Source organism: Arachis hypogaea, unplaced genomic scaffold, assembly GCF_003086295.3.
Source record: "Arachis hypogaea cultivar Tifrunner unplaced genomic scaffold, arahy.Tifrunner.gnm2.J5K5 arahy.Tifrunner.gnm2.scaffold_50, whole genome shotgun sequence".
Classification (NCBI taxonomy): Eukaryota; Viridiplantae; Streptophyta; class Magnoliopsida; order Fabales; family Fabaceae; genus Arachis; species Arachis hypogaea.
Window position 1 is genome coordinate 32,002 of NW_027255479.1, and position 20,533 is coordinate 52,534.

The 20,533-nt window shown below is 37.6% G+C and overlaps 4 protein-coding genes across 4 annotated transcripts; all 4 read left to right on the forward strand.

Annotated features, from left to right (window-relative positions):
- The first annotated feature begins 393 nt into the window (after positions 1–393).
- Positions 394–2,031, forward strand: LOC114927202 (F-box protein CPR1-like). Its single transcript, XM_029296839.2, has 2 exons — positions 394–1,630; positions 1,901–2,031. Exons 1-2 carry the CDS (start codon positions 514–516, stop codon positions 1,951–1,953), a joined length of 1,170 nt encoding a protein of 389 aa, XP_029152672.1. The 5' UTR covers positions 394–513; the 3' UTR covers positions 1,954–2,031.
- An 887-nt stretch (positions 2,032–2,918) lies between these two features.
- Positions 2,919–4,878, forward strand: LOC112798023 (F-box protein CPR1-like). The gene is made up of 2 exons (XM_025841173.3): positions 2,919–4,249; positions 4,523–4,878. The coding sequence occupies exon 1, from the start codon at positions 2,919–2,921 to the stop codon at positions 4,035–4,037; it is 1,119 nt and encodes a 372-aa protein (XP_025696958.2). The 3' UTR covers positions 4,038–4,249; positions 4,523–4,878.
- A 2,795-nt stretch (positions 4,879–7,673) lies between these two features.
- On the forward strand, positions 7,674–8,345 carry LOC114927196 (F-box protein CPR1-like). The gene has a single exon (XM_029296819.1). The coding sequence runs from the start codon at positions 7,674–7,676 to the stop codon at positions 8,343–8,345; it is 672 nt and encodes a 223-aa protein (XP_029152652.1).
- Positions 8,346–10,570: 2,225 nt separating this feature from the next.
- On the forward strand, positions 10,571–13,670 carry LOC114927198 (F-box protein CPR1). The gene is made up of 2 exons (XM_029296828.2): positions 10,571–12,988; positions 13,274–13,670. Exons 1-2 carry the CDS (start codon positions 11,644–11,646, stop codon positions 13,324–13,326), a joined length of 1,398 nt encoding a protein of 465 aa, XP_029152661.1. The 5' UTR covers positions 10,571–11,643; the 3' UTR covers positions 13,327–13,670.
- Positions 13,671–20,533: the final 6,863 nt, after the last annotated feature.

Sequence of the window (20,533 nt, forward strand, 5' to 3'; positions counted from 1 at the left end):
TTTAAAATGCATAAGACTTTATACTAATGTATAGTATTGTGTTATTTGTATTGATTTAAATATTTGGTGTTATTAGACAATATTAGTATTGATTATAGTTATACTTTAATTTAAAAAAGGGTTGATTCTTGTTATACTTTTTTAAGTAAATTTTATTATGTGAATTGTAAAATAATGATTGAAAATTAGATGATTTTTATATACTAAAGACCCAATTTTTATCCAACTCGAAGGTACGTAGGTTTCATCAATTGAGTTAGAGTCTAAAAATTAAGTCCAATCTATATTTCAAATTGGGTCTAAGTTAAGTCAAACCCAATGTGACCCGGCGCATATCCACCCCTACAAATACCAAACGAAAATTTTCAAGTCATGGTTTCGTGAATCGCTATATGAATTGGGAAAGCCAAAAGCACAACATTGGAAGCAGGGATAATAAAATTATAAGAAGAAGAAGTTGCAGAAGCACACCCTGAACAAACCAAAAGAGCAATTGAGCATGAACATCCGAGCATGAACATCCTCCCTGTTGAGTTGATTCACAGAATCTTCCTGAGAGTGCCGGCCAAACATCTCGCTGGCCTCAGGTACGTTTCGAAGCTCTGGTACTCTCTCATCTCCGATCCACACTTTGCTGAATTGCATTTTCACCACTCTCCCGCTTCCACCAACGCATGCTTCGTCATAGAAAAAGGCACCGTGGCTTACTTCGTTGACTTAGACGCACTATTTAGTGACAACAATGATGCATTACAAGTAAGAAAGGTGTCTCCCCGGTTCAAGATGGAATCACCACCTCATTTTGAGGTCCTGGGATCCTGCAGAGGCTTTGTTCTCTTACATCAACACGAAAGTTTTCTTGTGGTATGGAACCCACTGACTGGATCCAGCAAATTGATATCCCACTCTCATATTGCTTCTCGTTTTAAGCACAAGGGCTGGCTTCCCTGGGAGGACCATCCGTATGGATTTGGTTATGATGCTTCACAGGATGACTACTTAGTTGTTGTACCTTGGCACGATAAGCATGGCCAAGATCACTTTGATTGCTTTTCCTTGAGAACCAATTCATGGATTGATTTTAATGCTGCACTCCCCAAACCCTTGGGTTTTCTTCACTGGCATTCTCCTGGGTTGTTCTTTAATGGTGCTATTCATTGGGTGCCTTCCATTCTTAACGATTACAGGGATGCTATTCTTATCTTTGATCTAAAGGAAAGGACTTTCTCAATGATATCTGTCCCAGAGCAACTGGAAACGAGGTCATGGATCTATTCAGGTCTTGCCCTATTAGGAGGCTGCCTAGCCTTGTATAATCGCAATATTGGTAGAGTTAAAACTGAGATATGGGTGATGAAAGAATATAAAGTGCACTCATCTTGGACTCTCTATCAGATTCCTACCTTTGACTTTCGGCCTCTGTACTTATCCAGTGCTATGGATCTTATTGGAAAACGTTATACCCCCGATAAATCGGAGTTCTACATATACAATCTCAGAGAAGAGAGGCTCCAACATTTTAAATATCCAAGTTTTCCGGGTGCCGCCTTTGAAGCAGATGCTGTGTATACAGAGAGTCTCTTGCCGCTCCCTAGTGACATTAAGGATAAAGATGAGGAGGGGGAAAAGGGTATGTAACTATTATCCTATGCTTTGTACTAACTTATTCCCGTTAGTTTTCATTGCATTGCATTGTGATTAATGAGAATGTAATGTGTGATATGCATTATGCATCAAGCTGTAATCAATCGTGACTTTTGTATATGGATGATGAAATTTGACTTTGTCAATTGCTTATGGAATCATTAATCACTGTGTTGCTTCTTATAGACAGGTCTTGTGGTGAGATTTCCAAAGTTTAGATCATTTTTTTACTGATACCAGTTGAACTTTTTTTCAGGCCATCAATTTCTCCACGATTTTTTTGAACAACTTGATGTTGCTAAAGGTTAGCATCAAGGAGGATTCAAACAAAGAAAGAATACAAGTGAACAGCTTGACACGTTGTGAAAACCATTTGAAAAGTGCAGATTAAGTTTTAATTTCATCTTTAAAATTTAAAATGTCTTATTTTTATTCCAACGTTTTATTTTGTTTTATTTTAATCATCGGGTCAAAATTAAAATTTTATGTCTTAAAATTTTTTTATTACATTAAAATTTTTTAATTTTACAAAAATAAAATATAAATTTTTACTTTAGTTAAATTTATTATTTTTATTTGAATAAATAAATTCTTAAAAATATAACAAAAAATTTATATATTTTATTTTTATCAAATTTAAAGATTTTGATATAATAAAAAAAGTTTAAAGATAAAAATATTCAATGCAAAATTATTTACATACCTATTTGGATATATAGTTATAGACTCTTTAACTTGATGAAATAAATAAAAAAAAGTACAGGTAGACAATAAAAATACTAAATAATATAAATAATAGATATATTAGATAATTATTCTAATAAAAATGTAATGTATTTTTATTTTATTGGACCAATTTTAGAACCCATTATTCACTGCTTTCGCAAAAGCGATGGTCTAACTATCAAAGGGCTTGTTTGGGTGAGCTTCTAAGAAAAGATCTTTTTTCGAGTTATCTTTTTTTAAAAGATCTTATAGAGAAGTAAAAGTAATTTTATGTTTGGATATCTCATGTAAAAAGGTCTTTTTATCAATCAATTATGTTTGGGTATAACAATATAAAAGTACTTTTTTGTTTATTTATTACATGAAAAACATCTTTTTTTTTAGGAAAAAAGATCTTTTAAAAAAAGATGTAAATTACAGCTTCTCAAAAAAGATCCTTTTTTTATTTTACTAGTGCTTTTACTTTTACTACTAGAAATTTGCCAAACACGTTAAAAAATAAAAAAAGATCTTTTTTCATTGAAAAAAGATCTTTTTTTAACAAAATAATGGCGCCCAAACATGCACAAAGTCCGATAACTTTTTCTAAACAAATAAGTATTTTCTTTTGGAATAGCCAATCCAAAACTGACCCTAAGAAAAGCACAACGTTCAATCCAAATAAGAAGAAGAGGCTGAAGTACACAGGGAACAAAGCAAAAGGGCAATCGATTATAGGGGAGAAGATGAAGCAGCAGCAGAAGCAGAAGAGCATTCACGACATCCTCCCTGTTGAGTTGATTCACAGAATCTTACTGAGAGTGCCGGCCAAACATCTCGCTCCCCTCAGGTGCGTTTGGAAGCTCTGGTACTCTCTCATTTCCGATCCACAGTTTGCGGAACTGCATTTTCACCACTCTCCGGCTTCCTCCAACGCACTCATCTTCATACCAAAAGGCAGTGTGGCATGCTTCGTTTACTTAGACGCACTATTTAGTGACGACAATGATGCATCATCACACGTAAAAGAGGTGTGTCTCCCTTACAAGACGAAACCACCTTCTCATTTTGAGGTCCTGGGATCCTGCAGAGGCTTTGTTCTCTTACATCGATACCCTAAAGTTTTAGTGGTATGGAACCCACTGACTGGATCCAGCAGAAGAATATCTTACTCTGATATTGATTCTCGTAGTAAGTACAATAGGATTCCCTACAATCCCCATCTGTATGGATTTGGTTATGATGCATCCCGGGATGATTACTTAGTTGTTGTAGCTTGGAGAGGGTGGAAAAGGCAAGATCACTTCGATTGCTTGTCCTTGAGAACCAATTCCTGGATTTATCTTGATGCTGCACTCCCCAAACCCTTGCGTGTTTCTGCTCACCCGCCTTGTGGGTTGTTCTTGAATGGTGCTATTCATTGGCTGGTTTTCCCTGTTAAAGCTTACAGTGATGCTATCTTTATATTTGATATGAAGGAAAGGGCTTTTTCAACCATATATGCGCCGGAACAACTGCCATTCTCTCATCCAAGTCTCGCCCTACTGGGAGGCTGCCTAGCCTTGTATTATCCCAATGATGTTAGCTATAACACTCACATATGGGTGATGAAAGAATATAAAGTGCACTCATCTTGGACTATATCAGATTCCTTGCCTTTACTTTCGGCCTCTGTGCTTATCCAATAATGGTGATATTATTGGAGAACAATTTTTTTCGGATAAAGTACAAAAGAGAAAGTATCTCATATATAATGTGGGAGAGCTGCTCCCACGTGTTAAATATCGTTGTTCTGTGCATAACATCAGTGCAACCGATGCTATGTATACAGAGAGTCTCTTGCCACTCCCTAGTGACATTAAGGATAAGGATAACAAGAAGTAGAAGAGGAAGGAAAACGGTATGTAACTATTCTCCTATGCTTTGTCCCAAGCTATTCCTGTTAGTTATTGCATTCTGATGAATGAACAAGTAATGAGTAATATGCGTTATGCATCAAGTTCCAATCAACTGTGACTTTTGTCTATGGATGATGAAATTTGAATTTATCAATGCTTAGGAAATCATTAATCACTGTCTTGCTTCCTATAGACCGGTCTTGTGGATAGGTTTCCAAGTTTAGATCGTTTTCATGTCTAAAGCTTTGACTCTTACCAGTTGAGCTTTTTTGCAGGCCATCAAGTTTACCAAGAATGTTTTGAACAACTTGATGTCGCTAAAAGTTAGCATCACAAAGGATTCAAACAAAGAAAGAGAATTAGGAGCTAACATACAAGTGAATAGCTCGACACATGGAGAGAAGAACATTTGAAAAGTGTGAATGAAGTTTAGTCTCCTTTTAAAATCCAATATATCTTTTGCATGAAATCTAGTAGTAATATTTCTTAGTTGGTTATGCAAAACTTCAAATTTTTATTTTGCTGATTACATAATATACTTTTCTGTTAATCTTACCTTTAGCCTGGTTGTTTTTAGAAGTCCACTAGCAAATGACGGCAAACCCAGAAATAAAGTATATGAGAATTGTTTTATTTAGAGTATACAAACTTGATGCAACTTGTATGTCAAACCAGTAATCAACGGCATTGGTGGCAGAGGGGCTTACTTGAACGCTCCTATAATAGTTTCGCTTACACTCTCTCTCTCTTTTGCTATAAAGATTAAGTACTTTTTTCTTTATTTATTCTTTTTGATGTCTTATGTTAATTAAACTTCAATTTTTATCATGTCAAAATTTTGTTAACTCAATCCAAAAAATTTTAAATGTAGATTCTTTTTGGGATATTACTTTTATTCTGCAGACTTAAAAAGGAAGGTTTGTGAAGTCCAATGAATTTGTCTTTGTTTTATTGAGCAATGTGTGCTTATTTTATTAATCTTGTATCTAATTTTAATACATAGAGAATAGCGTTTGGGGAGAACAACATGCACTTAGATTACTTTTATATAAATATACTTTTCTCATTGATGACTACTTTCAGTTAATGATTAGGTTTAGCAGCATGCACAAGTGCCCCCTAAATAGTTTTTACCTTAAGGTAAAATGTGTATCCTTATAATATTAGGTACATCCCAATGAAATTAGAGACATCAGCTTTAACTTAATGTTATGCGGTTTCACAGTTTAAACAAAATTCAACGATCCCAGTTCATTGTACTTGACAATAGAGTTACATGTACTTGACAATAGAGTTACATAACGAACCCTGCTTTCACAGCCTCATGATTTCTTTATTTTTTTTTTCTTTTGGTACATAAAGGGGTATTAATCTGGACAGAAGCCTCGTGATTTCTATCGTGTCCTTTTCATTATGTAGTAAGAACACAAATCAGTCCTGCATGCTGTGAAGCAAAACTTATTGTTTTGGTTTGAACTACAAAGAAAGGTCACATTGTTGTTGAACTCATGAGAAGCCACCTTTACCCACCCAAACGACATAATCGAGTTACTTGTGCCAAGCCTTGAAACAACACACACCATAATACTATATAGACTGCATAACCCTCGTGACATTTCAAACTTCTTAGTTCTAGCATTATGATCATTGTTAATAATCAAAGCGGACACAATGATCTTGTTTGTCTGTGTTATCGAGCAATGTGTTGCTTATTTTATTAATCTTGTATCTAATTTAGTTTTAAATTATTGGGAGTAAAATACATAGTGAATAGCTTTTAAAGAGACGGAGAATTAGTACCAGTAATCTTGTATCTACTTTATTGTGCTGAACTGCGAATTACTATGGATAAATATACATTTTATAAATAATTTCTAGTGGATGGTCTATCCTTATAAGATTAGGTACATCCATATAAGATTAGGTATATGTATAGTAGCTAGAATCTTGATTTAACTCTTAAAATCTTTCGATATTTAGGAGTGAGCACGGGTCGAGTTGGTTTGGGTTTAAGGTGAAATTAGAATCGAACCAATTGCAATTCAATTTGTTCGATTTGGTTCACATTTGCTTTTTTTTTGTGTATCTGAACCAAACTAAACCGATTAATTGGTTTCACTCGAATTCAAACGGGTAATCGAGGACCCGCAATCCGAACTCACCCCTACCAAATATTACAATTTTAAATGAGTTAATTAATTTTACAAAATTTTTATTAAGTATGACAATTTTACGATTTCAATTTTATTAAAATTTTACGCATTACATACTTAATTAACTTTTTTGATTTCCCGTTAAATTTTTTATTTTCTCTACGTGCGGTACATCCAATTAAATTAGAGTCATAAGCTTTAACCTAATATCTTACTGTAGCAAACTAGCAACCAAGGATGTCAGTGAATTGTTCGATTTCACAACAGTTTTTAAAAAGGCAAGAGGAATCCTGGGCTCAAAGATAGAACGAACTAACTAACAAGAATTCAAAAAGGATAGAATCTTTAACCAACCGCCCTTAATTCCCAAGACACTCTTCGACTTAGTTTAATAAAATTTTTACTTATTAAAAATTGTAACATTTATATTTAGTAAAATTAAATTAAAAATTGTTTTCAATAAATACAAGCAACAATTATTTTTAAAAAAATAATTTTTAAAATTTAAAAATATTATAATAGACATAAATACAAGTATTAAATTTGAAAATTAGTTAACATAAACTTTTAAATTTTAAAAAGCACAAGTCAACTTTGAAAAATTTTATCTTAAATGTATCCTAATCTTTTAAAAACTGCAAGTACAAACACATAATCTTTCTTATTTACCAAACACAAAATAAGGAGTTTGAGCTTTTAAAAAACACAAACACCTCTTGAACAAGCTTTACCAAACCAAGCCTTCATCAATTACATCAGAACCAAGCAGAACAAAACAGAGCTTGCTTCTATGGATAACAACCAGAAGAGCATCAACGAGCTTCTCCCTCCGGAGTTGCTCCAAGCAATCTTACTAAGGGTACCAGCCAAGCATCTCTTGCCTCTCAGGTTCGTTTCTAAGCTATGGCTCTCTCTCATTTCCGATCCAACCTTTGTGGAATTACATATTCACCACACTTCAGCATTCACTGCCCCTTCATACTTCTTCACCCAGAAGGATCAACCGGTTGGCTCCGTTGACCTACACGCACTCTTTCTTGGTGGTGCCACCCTTGGCACCTCAATAGAAAAATTCTCTCTCCCTTTCCGACGGAAGAAAAACACACTTTCTAATTTACTTGTTCTTGGATCATGCAGAGGATTTGTATTGTTACACCACTATGAACCATATTATATTATTCTATGGAATCCAGTGACCCAATCCCACAAAAATATATCTTACTATAATGTTATTGGAGAAAAGAATTATTGGTATAATCTAAATGCACACATTATGGGTTATACCAATAATTCTTTTCTTCAAGGCATTGGTTATGATGCATCAAATGATGATTACTTAATAGTTATAGCCTTCAAGAGAAACCAGCCTCATTGTTTTTCATTGAGGACTAATTCATGGACCAAGATTGATGTTGCACCCCGCACACCTTTGATAACCCAGGAGTTTAAACATGAGGGGTTGTTCTTTAACGGAGCTATACATTGGTTGTCTTATCGACGTAACAATCAAGATATTCTAATTTTTGATGTGACGAAAAGGAGATTCTCAAAGATACCTTTACCTGAACAAAGACTAAGGTGGTGGTCCTCCGAACTCGTGATATTAGGAGGGTTCTTAGCTTTGAATGTCTTCAACTACGGTGATGATAAAAGAACTCAGATATGGGTGTTGAAGGAATATAAAGTGCCATCATCTTGGACTCTTCTCTACGAGATTCCTCACCACTGCGTTCATTCTTTATTCTTATCTAATTACAGTGATTTTATTGTGTTAGATCGTGCCAATAACAATTTTGCCAAGTATAATCTTGAAGGAGAGAGGCTTCAGTGTTTTAAATACTTGGACTATGGTTTCTTACCTTTAGAGTACACTAGTACTGTGTATACACCGAGTCTCGCCACACTCCCCAGCTGTGACAAGAAGAAACGGAAAAATGGTATGTAATCATTAATGAGCTTTATTTGCACCTTATTATATATTCATGTTAATTTAATTGCTTAATAATTAATGTACGTGAGTTTTGAATATTATTTATGAATAATTATTCTCAGAAGACATCAAGGATGGTTGGAATCACAAAGAGCTCAAACAAGGAACGTGAATAAGGGAGCAATCCAACTTAAGCATGCATGCATGTTGTTCTATTTTAGATAGATCGTAGGGTTGGCAATTGAGTTGAAAGCTTCAAGAAACTTTAGTTTTATTCTATTTGGCTTTAAAGTTTGAATTTTGTGTGTTGTTATTGTTACTGTAATAATCATTCATCGTTTGATGAAGATACTGTTTCATATACATGAGATATGACGAATGTTTAAATTAAATTCAATCTTGAACCAAATCCACTAAACCAATTCAAGTGCCCGGATTCGCATAATTTTAAAGTGGATTCAAACCTAATTTTTAACCAAAAAAAGGTATTAATTGAATTGAATTAATTTTAAATTTGATTTTTAAATTCATTTAATCCAATCCAAACAACATTATACTGTTATTAATTATTAAAATTGATGAAAGTTTCAATTTTTATATTTTGTAAATATCACTTGCTTACAAAATTCCTCATTTTGATTTTTCACAAAAAAATTTAACGCTTTTTAAATTCATTATTTAGGTTTAGAAGAAAAAAAACACTTAGAAAATGATAGTGCATATTCACTGTTCTGAGTTTCTATCTTTCTAATCATATTGAACAATATTTCCAATTCAAAAGTATTCCAGTTATGAGGAAGATGGGGTTTCAACAGCGCCAATGTATCTTTTGGTTTAGTCTGATAGTAACATTCTTGGATGATCTGTTTTATTCTTCATCTCCTGTTGCTATATATGTTGAAAATTTTCCTTTTGCTTTTTAAATGTTTTATCTATGTACATTTCTTTTCCTTTTGCTGCATTATCTTTTATTGATCTATCGTTAAGTTGTTGGTTTTTGTTTTCTCAGCACTAACCCCTCTGTTTAGATGATTATAAAGGGAAGCATAATTAATTGTCTTTTGTTCTATGCTGTGGTTGGTAGAAATAATGCAATACTTGGTGTATTGTCTAAATCAGAATATCACATTTCAATGAGATTTGACATGTGAACACTTTGAAAAATTATCAACTCGTATGTATTCTCGACACACTACAGTATTCTTTCATTGATATTCACTTCAGTTTTTATTATTGAATTACATGGTGCTAAGAGTGCGCAACCAGGGATTCAATATTGTGTATTTACTATTGTTAAACCAATATTAAAAATAAAAAGTGTAGTCAATTACCATAGATAAATAATCATTTTATTTTGTTATGCATGAAATCTAGTAGTAATATTTCTTAGTTGGTTATGCAAAACTTCAAATTTTTATTTTGCTGATTACATAATATACTTTTCTGTTAATCTTACCTTTAGCCTGGTTGTTTTTAGAAATCCACTAGCAAATGACGGCAAACCCAGAAACAAAATATATGAGAATTGTTTTATTTAGAGTATACAAACTTGATGCAACTTGTATGTCAAACCAGTAATCAACGGCATTGGTGGCAGACGGGCTTACTGGAAACGCTCCTATAATAGTTTTGCTTATACTCTCTGTCTCTGTTTTGCTATAAAGATGAAGTACTTTTTTTCTTCATTTATTCTTTTTGATGTCTTATGTTAATTAAACTTCAATTTTTATCATGTCAAAATTTTATGAACTCAATCCAAAAATTTTTAAATGTAGATTCTTTTGGGATATTACTTTTATTCTGCAGACTTAAGAAGGAAGGTTTGTGGAGTCCAATGAATTTGTCTTTGTTTTATTGAGCAATGCGTGCTTATTTTATTAATCTTGTATCTAATTTTAATACATAGAGAATAGCGTTTGGGGAGAACAACATGCACTTAGATTACTTTTATATAAATATACTTTTCTCATTGATGACTACTTTCAGTTAATGATTAGGTTTAGCAGCATGCACAAGTGCCCCGTAAATAGTTTTTACCTTTTAGCTGATGTGTATCCTTGTAATATTAGATACATCCCAATGAAATTAGAGACATCAGCTTTAACTTAATGTTATGCGGTTTTAAAACAGTTTAAACAAAATTCAACGATCCCAGTTCATTGTACTTGACAATAGAGTTACATGTACTTGACAATAGAGTTACATAACGAACCCTGCTTTCACAGCCTCATGATTTCTTTATTTTTTTTTTCTTTTGGTACATAAAGGGGTATTAATCTGGACAGAAGCCTCGTGATTTCTATCGTGTCCTTTTCATTATGTAGTAAGAACACAAATCAGTCCTGCATGCTGTGAAGCAAAACTTATTGTTTTGGTTTGAACTACAAAGAAAGGTCACATTGTTGTTGAACTCATGAGAAGCCACCTTTACCCACCCAAACGACATAATCGAGTTACTTGTGCCAAGCCTTGAAACAACACACACCATAATACTATATAGACTGCATAACCCTCGTGACATTTCAAACTTCTTAGTTCTAGCATTATGATCATTGTTAATAATCAAAGCGGACACAATAAATGGGGATGCTTATATTGTGTTTCAGTCAAAAATCAACTTAATAAAACCGATTAATATCTAAAACGAATTCTACTAGGTAGACAATGGAGATTGTGAACTACAATAAGCTATATCCAAAGTCTACTAAACATGAATAAACAAAAAAATTTTGCTAGGTAGACAATATAATCAATAGGCTACATCTCAAGTCTACTAAACATGAATAAACATAAAAAATTTGCTAGATAAATAATAATTTTTGTAAATAATGTGAATAATGGGCTCTAGAATTAATTCAATAAAATAAAAAAAAAACATTTCAATCCCAAAGTATTTTCTAAACTTTAACATTAGGATAACTATCTATACACCTAAGTTATGTTTATTTAAAGGAAAAATAAAAAAAATAAAAAATGATTATTTTTCAATATTCATTTATTTGATTGAAGAGAAAAACTAAAAAAAAAAAAAGAATATAAAAAATTGGTAGACCACTAATTTTTTTTCTCTCTAACATTAAAAAAATACGAAAACCATAATAGTAAATTCCTAACCCTAATCTCTCAATCTTTCTTACTTTTAAGGTTAACAATTTACAGCCTCAGCACCATCTCCACTCACCTCTCCCAATCTCTCATTTACTGCTGTTTCTACGTCGCATCACTGAGTAATTGGTGTCGCTGCTGCTCTGTGTTGCACTGTTGCTATTGTCGCTGGGCAGTGGTCACTGCTGCTCTCTAGTCTCTTCCAAGCATGGATAAGAAGGAGCAGAAAGAGCAATTGAGCATGGAGGAGAAGAAGAATCAGAATGACAAGAGCAAAAGCATTCACGACATCCTCCCTCTTGACCTGATTCAGAGAATCTTACTGAGGGTTCGGGTTAAACATCTCGGTCGCCTCAAGTGCGTTTCGAAGCTTTGGCACTCTCTAATTTCCGATCCTAACTTTGCGGAATTGCATTTTCACCACTCTCCCGTATCAACCAACGCATGCATCTCCATAGGAAAACTTCCGATGGCTTACTCTGTTTACTTAGACGCACTATTTAGTGACGGAAATGATGCATTACAAGTAAGAGAGGTGTCTCCCCCTTTCGACATGACACGATCTTCCGATGTTAAAGTCATTGGATCCTGCAGAGGCTTCGTTCTCTTTGATCGACACCCATGTCTTCTTGTTGTATGGAACCCACTGACTGGATCCAGAAAATTAATATCCTACTCACATATTCTTTCTCGTTGTAAGCACAAGGACTTTAGCCGTCCTTCCAAGTTCCATCTCTATGGATTTGGTTATGATGCATCACAGGATGATTACTTAGTTGTTGTAGCTTGGCAGGATATGGATGACCATGATCACTTTGACTGCTTTTCCTTGAGAACTAATTCATGGATTGATTTTGATGCTGCACTCCCCAATCCCTTGTTTGGTTTTGATCGCAATTCTTTTGGGTTGTTCTTGAATGACGCTATTCATTGGGTGCAATTCTCTCCTAAAGTTTACAGGGATGCTATTCTTATCTTTGATATGAAGGAAAGGACTTTCTCAAGAATATCTGCCCCGGAACAACTGGTAATGTTTTCACGCGGTTATTCAGGTCTGGCCCTACTAGGAGGCTGTCTAGCCTTGTATTATCGCGATTTTAATAGCTGTAGCACTCACATATGGGTGATGAAAGAATATAAAGTGCACTCATCTTGGACTCTCTATCAGGTTCCTTGCAAAGTCTTTCAGCCATTGTGCTTTTCCAGTAATGGTGATATTATTGGAAGAGATTATACTAAAAGAGGGGGCCTAGCCTTTTATTATCACAATCGTGATAGCTGTAACACTGACCTATGGGTGATGCAAGAATATAAAGTGCACTCATCTTGGACTCTCTATCAGATTCCTTGCAAAGTCGAAAATGGGGATATTATTGGAAGAGGTTATAATTTTCTCTACATGTATAATCTCAGAGAAGAGGAATGTTTTAAAAATCATTGGTTATCGGTTGGCCTCTTTGCATCCGATGCTGTGTATACAGAGAGTCTCTTGCCACTCCCTAGTGACATTAACGATAAGGATAATAACAATAATAAGAAGAAGAAGGAAAAAGGTATGTAACTATTCTCCTATGCTTTGCACCAAGCCATTCATGTTAGTTTTGCATTGTGATTAATGAAAAAGTAATGAGTAATATGCATTATGCATCAATTTCCAATCAAAGGTCACTTTTGTCTGTGGATGGTGAATTCGAATTTATCAATGCCTAGGGAATCATTAATCACGGTCTTACTTCCTATAGTCCGGTCTTGTGGTCAGTTTTAAAGTTTAGATCTTTTTCATGTCTAAAGCTTTGACTTTTATCTGTTGAGCTTTTTTTGTTTATATTATTTTGCAGTCGATCAAGTTCACCATGAATGTTTTGAACAACTTGATGTTGCTAAAGGTTAGCATCACGAAGGATCCAAACAAAGAGAATTAGGAGCCAAACACAAGTGAGCAGCTTGACACACCGAGAAGAACATTGGAAAAGTGCAAATGAAGTTGTCTCTTTTTGGTTAAATCTAATATATCTTTTGAATCAAATCTAATAGTAATATTTTTTAGTTGGTTATGCAAAACTTTAGATGTTTTATTTTGCAGATTACATGATGTACTTTTTTTTAAATCATGTCCAAACCTTATGAACCCAATCCTAGAAGTTTTAATTGTAGATTCTTTTGAATAAGTTTCTCCTGCAGACTTCAGATGCAAGGTGTGGAATCCAATAAATTTGTCAAATGAGTCTTGTAAAATTTCTGTTTGTCTGTGTTATCGAGCAATGTGTGCTTATTTTATTAATCTTGTATCTAATTTAGTTTTAAATTATTGGGAGTAAAATACATAGTGAATAACTTTTAAAGAGAAGGAGAATTAGTATCAGAAATCTTGTATCTACTTTATTGTGCTGAACTGTCAATTACTATAGATAAATATACATTTTATAAATAATTTCTAGCGGATGGCCTATCCTTATAAGATTAGGTACATCTATACAAGATTAGGTACATCCATAATAACTAAAATCTCGATTTAACCTTTAAAATCTTTTCATATTTAGGGGTGAGGGGGTGAGTACGGGTTGGGTTGGTTTGAGTTTAAGGTAAAATTAGAACCGAACTAATTAAATTGTAATTGGTTTGGTTTGGTTCGGATTTGTATTTTATTTTTGTGCGTACTCGAACCAAATCAAACCAATTAAAAATGGATATTAGTTCGATTCAAACAATTGGGTACCCGATGAAATAAAAATTCATAAAAAAAATAAAAAATGAAATTTTTATTTTAAAAATCCTGTAAGTACAATAAACATGTAATATTAATAGAAATAATCTAAACATGTTAAACACCAAATACATTAAAAACTAAACATATTAAAATCCAAAGACAATAAAATCTAAACATATTAAAAGACATATATATATTTTAAACTTTTATTTTTTTTATTTAATTAATATACAGTCGGATCTACGGATTGGTTCGGGTTCTACACCCTCAAAACTGTTATCCGAACCAATTACTAAAGAGAATCATTGTTTGATTCGGGTAGAGAATCATTGTTTGATTCGGGTAGAGAATTGTTCATACCCTGGCCCAATAAATAGGGCCCAGGATCCAAGCAAAGAAGCCCAACCCAAAGGGGTTGGCCCTCCCCCAGTACCAGCCTTCGTCCCCAGAAGTCGGTACTGAACACGACCTGCTCTAAAGAAGTCGGATACGAGGGTTAGCTGGCAGATAACACTCATTCGAATGAGTAACTGCCCCTAGAAACTCTCTAACCACTTCATAGAGCCATATCTTAACCTCCCTAAGATATGGGAACGGTTATCCACCTAAAAAGGTAGCACTACTTCAGCGGTGGTTATTGGTTCACCACTATAAATACCCTGACATCCCTCAGGTATCACTAAGTCCCAATACATTCTCAACTTGCTCACACTCTTGCTAACTTAGGCATTGGAGTGTCTTTGCAGGTACCACCCCCCATTCTTCCACACACACAAGTCGGACGGAGGAACACCGAGTTTCAGGATCGCTCGATAGTCACCTCCTTCGCGCGTTTGGGCCAACCAACGTCATCCGGCCCACGAATCTCTGGTTACCCACCGTAACATTGGCGCCGTTGCCGGGGACCCGAGAGATCAACCAGTGATGGCGGATAGATCCCCTGAAGAGGGTCATGTGGAGACAGATTCTGAACAAGAGAATCTGAACACTGGAAACAACGAAGCAGATCAGAACCTCCACCAGGAAGCTAATGATCAAAATAAGGAAGGCACCTCCGGAATCAAAAATCCGAAGGTGAACTCCTCGGAGGGGCGCGAGTCAGAAAAAGAAGGACCCCCTCTCGCTAGTGAGCTTATGGGACTAATCCATAGCCGCCTCGAGCAGCTAGAACAGGAGCGGGAACGACAAAGGGAAGCTGAAAAGAACCTAAAAGAGGAGATGGAGCGACGAAAAGAGTTAGAAAGAAAACTCTTAAAGTTAGAATCCTCCCTCAAAGGTCGGAATTCCCACGGCGATAGAGAAGATTCTCCCTTAGGAGAGAAAGATCCGTTTAGCGAGGACATAATGAGGGCAAAAGTTCCGAGAAACTTTAGAAGCCCCGATATGGACCTCTACGATGGAACCACCGATCCAAAGCATCATTTGAGCAACTTTAAAAGTCGGATGTATCTGACCGACGCTTCTGACGCTACGCGATGCAAAGCTTTCCCGACAACCTTGTCAAAAGCAGCAATGAAGTGGTTCGACAGTCTCCCTCCGAGGTCAATTACCAGTTTTGAAGACCTCTCAAGAAAATTCTTGATGAGGTTCTCCATCCAGAAGGACAAAGTAAAACATGCACCAAGCCTCCTGGGAATAAAACAGGAGGTCGGGGAGTCCTTACGGGCCTATATGGAAAGATTCAACAAAGCATGTTTGGAGATTCAAGACCTGCCCACCGAAGCGGTCATCATGGGGCTAGTCAATGGTCTTAGAGAAGGTCCCTTCTCACAGTCCATATCAAAAAGACACCCCGCCTCTTTAAATGATGTACAGGAAAGAGCTGAAAAGTACATCAATATGGAAGAAAACGCTAGGCTAAGAGACCCGAGTTTGCGAATCGGGCACCCTCCCTCAACGAAAGAAAGGGAGAGGGAAGCGAAGAAGAAGGAAGAACTCGGCCTTGATAGGCCAAGAAAATATCACTCTTATACTCCATTGAAAGTTCCTGTAGTGGATGTATACAGAGAAATTTGCAATACTGAAAGGCTGCCTCCCCCCAGACCCATCAAGAATAAAAAAGGGGGGAGCTGCAGTGATTACTGCGAGTACCATAAGATATATGGACACCCCACAAACGACTGTTACGACCTTAAAAATGTGATAGAAAAGCTAGCCAGAGAAGGTCGGCTTGACAGATATCTCATAGAAAGGTCAGACGGTCATGGAAAAAGAAAACGAGAAGATACGGATAGAAGAGACCCACCACCACAAACTCCGGAGAGACATATCCATATGATCTCAGGAGGATTTGCGGGAGGGGGACTCACAAAATCCTCTCGAAAAAGACATCTCAAGAGAGTCTACCAGGTCGAAGAGGGGTCCTCCGATCTTCCGACCATTTCATTCACAAAGGAAGACGGACGAGGAGTAATCCCTGGGCACGATGACCCAGTGGTAATTACCATGATCTTGGCAAATGCCCATCTACACAGAACCCTAGTAGACCAAGGAAGTTCAGCAGACATCCTCTTTAAGCCCGCTTTCGACAAACTAGGTTTAGATGAGAAAGAGTTAAGAGCCTACCCCGACACATTGTACGGATTAGGTGACACGCCGATAAAGCCACTAGGATTTTTACCCCTTCACACCACCTTTGGAAAGGGGGAAAAATCAAAAACTCTGAGTATAGACTTCATAGTCATCGACGTGGGGTCGGCTTATAATGCTTTAATCGGCAGGGCTACCCTTAATCGACTCGGAGCGGTGGTATCGACGCCCCACCTCTGCATGAAGTTCCCGACCTCGTCGGGAATAGCAACGGTGAGGGGAGATCAGAAACTGGCAAGGAAATGCTACAATGAAAGCCTAAACCTGAGAGGAAAAGGCAGAGAAGTCCACACAATAGAACTCGGGGGAGCAAGGGTTAAAGAAGAGCTGCGACCACAGCTCGGGGGAAAAACTGAGGAAATTCAGGTCGGCGAAGAGGAAGGGAAAAACACTCACATAGAAGCCAACCTAGGGGAGACCCTAAGACAAGGGTTGACTAAGCTCCTAAGAGATAACTCCGATCTCTTCGCCTGGAAGGCCTCCGACATGCCTGGGATAGATCCCGAGCTCATGTCTCACAAGCTCTCGGTCTACTCAGGGTCCCGACCTGTACAACAAAGAAGACGCAAGCTCGGCCCAGAGCGAGCCCTAGTAGTAGAAGAGCAAGTGCAGGCGCTCCTAGAAGCCGGTTTCATCAGAGAAGTCAAATATCCAACATGGCTAGCCAATGTAGTGCTGGTCAAAAAACAAAATGGTAAATGGAGAATGTGCGTCGACTACACCGACTTAAATAAGGCATGTCCCAAGGACCCTTATCCTCTACCAAGTATTGACGCCCTAGTGGACTCTAGCTCGGGGTATCAATACCTGTCATTCATGGACGCTTACTCAGGGTATAACCAAATCCCAATGTATGAACCAGACCAGGAAAAAACATCATTCATCACGCCCAGAGCCAACTATTGCTACGTGGTCATGCCATTTGGATTGAAAAATGCAGGGGCCACATATCAGAGGCTGATGAACAAGGTGTTTGCCCCCCACTTAGGAAGCTTAATGGAAGCATATGTCGATGATATGCTGGTAAAAACCAAGGAAGAAGTCGACCTCCTATCCGACCTCTCACAAGTCTTTGATACCATAAGGTTGCACGGGATGAGACTAAACCCTGCAAAGTGCGCCTTCGCAGTGGAGGCAGGAAAATTTCTAGGATTTATGCTAACACAAAGAGGGATCGAAGCCAATCCCGACAAGTGTAGAGCTATCCTAGAGATGAAAAGCCCGACTTGTTTGAGAGAAGTCCAACAGCTGAATGGCCGACTAGCAGCTCTCTCCAGATTTTTGGCAGGATCAGCATTAAGATCCCTCCCACTGTTCTCCCTACTGAAAAAGGGGCACCAGTTCGAGTGGACTCCCGAATGCGAGGAGGCGTTCCAGGAGTTCAAAAAGTTTTTGAGCCAACCTCCTATCTTGACCCGACCTATAGCCGGAAAAGACCTCGTCCTATACCTATCCGTGGCAGACAGGGCTGTCTCAGCAGCCTTGATAAGAGAATATGAGGTCAGACAACACCCTATCTACTTCATCAGTAAAGTTCTACAGGGCCCTGAGCTAAGGTATCACAAATTAGAAAAGTTTGCCTACTCCTTAGTAATAGCCTCTCGAAGGCTACGACCTTACTTTCAGGCTCACACAATAAGGGTCTGCACGAACCAACCCATGAAGCAAATCCTCCAAAAGACGGATATTGCAGGAAGAATGGTACAATGGGCAATAGAACTCTCCGAGTTCGACTTGAAGTATGAAATTCGGACGGCGATTAAAGCCCAGTGCCTCGCCGACTTCATTGCTGAATATGCAGGGGATCAAGAGGACAAACCGACTACTTGGGAACTCTACGTGGATGGATCCTCCAATAAAACAGGAAGCGGCGCAGGCATAATATTGGTAGATGAAAGGGGAACCCAGATAGAAGTTTCCCTCAAGTTCGAATTCCCAGCTTCAAATAATCAGGCAGAATACGAAGCCTTGATCGCAGGATTGAAGCTGGCTGAAGAAGTCGGTGCTACGAAAGTGATGGTATACAGCGACTCCCAGGTGGTGACCTCCCAAATAAGTGGGGAATACCAGGCAAAAGACCCAACTATGAAAAGGTACTTGGAGAAAGCCTCGGAGCTCCTGGGGCGCTTTGCCGAAACCGAGGTGAAACACATAACTCGGGATCTAAACAGCAGAGCAGACGCCCTATCCAAGCTAGCAAGTACCAAGCCAGGAGGAAATAACAGAAGCTTGATTCAAGAGACCCTCCAGGAACCTTCAGTGGTAAAAACGGAAGACACGCTAGAAGTCTTTGAAGTGGTCGGATTAAACCTCGGATGGATGAACCCCTTAGTCGAATACCTAAAATTCGACATCCTCCCTAAGGAGGAAAAAGAAGCCCAGAAAATCCGAAGGGAAGCACAACATTATACTTTGGTGAAAAATGTTCTCTACAGAAGGGGGATATCAACACCATTGTTAAAGTGTGTACCGACCTTAAAAACCACCGAGGTGTTGGAGGAGGTACATAGCGGAATCTGCGGGAACCATCTCGGAGCCAGGTCATTGGCCAGGAAAGTGATCCGAGCAGGATTCTACTGGCCAACCTTACAGAAAGATGCCACAGAATTTGTGAAAAAGTGCCAGCCATGTCAAATGCATGCAAATTTCCACGTGGCTCCCCAGAAGAGCTCATTAGTATCACTTCTCCATGGCCCTTTGCAAAATGGGGAATGGATTTGTTAGGTCCTTTTCCCCAGGCGCCAGGACAAGTTAAATACCTAATAGTGGGAATAGATTACTTCACAAAGTGGATAAAAGCAGAACCACTGGCCACCATCACAGCACAAAGAAGTCGGAGGTTCCTCTACAAAAATATAATCACAAGGTATGGGATACCTTATTCCATTACCACAGATAACGGAACCCAGTTCACCGACTCCACCTTTAGAAGCCTGGTAGCCAGTATGAAAATTAAACACCAGTTCACCTCGGTGGAACACCCACAAGCCAATGGGCAAGCCGAAGCAGCCAACAAAGTCATTCTGGCAGGGCTGAAGAAAAGGTTACAAGACGCGAAAGGGGCTTGGGCTGAAGAGCTCCAACAAGTACTATGGGCTTATAGAACAACTCCCCAATCCGCCACTGGAGAAACACCCTTCCGACTAGTCTATGGCGTAGAAGCCATGATCCCAATAGAGGTCAATGAGCAAAGCCCAAGAGTGATTTTCCACGACGAGATCAGGAATATACAGGGACATAAAGAAGAGCTCGACTTGCTCCCTGAAGTCCGAGAAGAAGCTCAGATAAGAGAAGCAGCATTGAAACAAAGGATGACTACAAGGTACAACAAAAAAGTCATTCGAAGGAGTTTCACCCCAGATGACTTAGTCTTAATCAGAAACGACATTGGGGTCAACAAATCTGGGGAGGGAAAGCTCGCTGCTAATTGGAAAGGACCATACAAAGTCAAGGAGGTCTTAGGAAAAGGCTATTATAAGGTGACCGACTTAGGCGGCACCGAGTTACCAAGGTCATGGCATGCTTGTAATATGAAAAGGTACTACAGTTAAAAGCGAACTCTACTCCCTGATGTACTCTTTTCCCAGCTTCATGATTTTTTCCCAGAATCAAAGGGTTTTTTCTGAAGAAGGGTTTTTAACGAGGCATCATAGTAGGGACTAAGGGAAATAAATTATCAAAAGCCCTTAGTAGCAACAAGGTACCTCCTCAATTAATAAAGAACTCTTTCATTTTAAATATCTCTTTCAAAATTCCCTTTTTATTTTCTTTCTACGAAACGCGCCGATTTAAGCTCGACAAA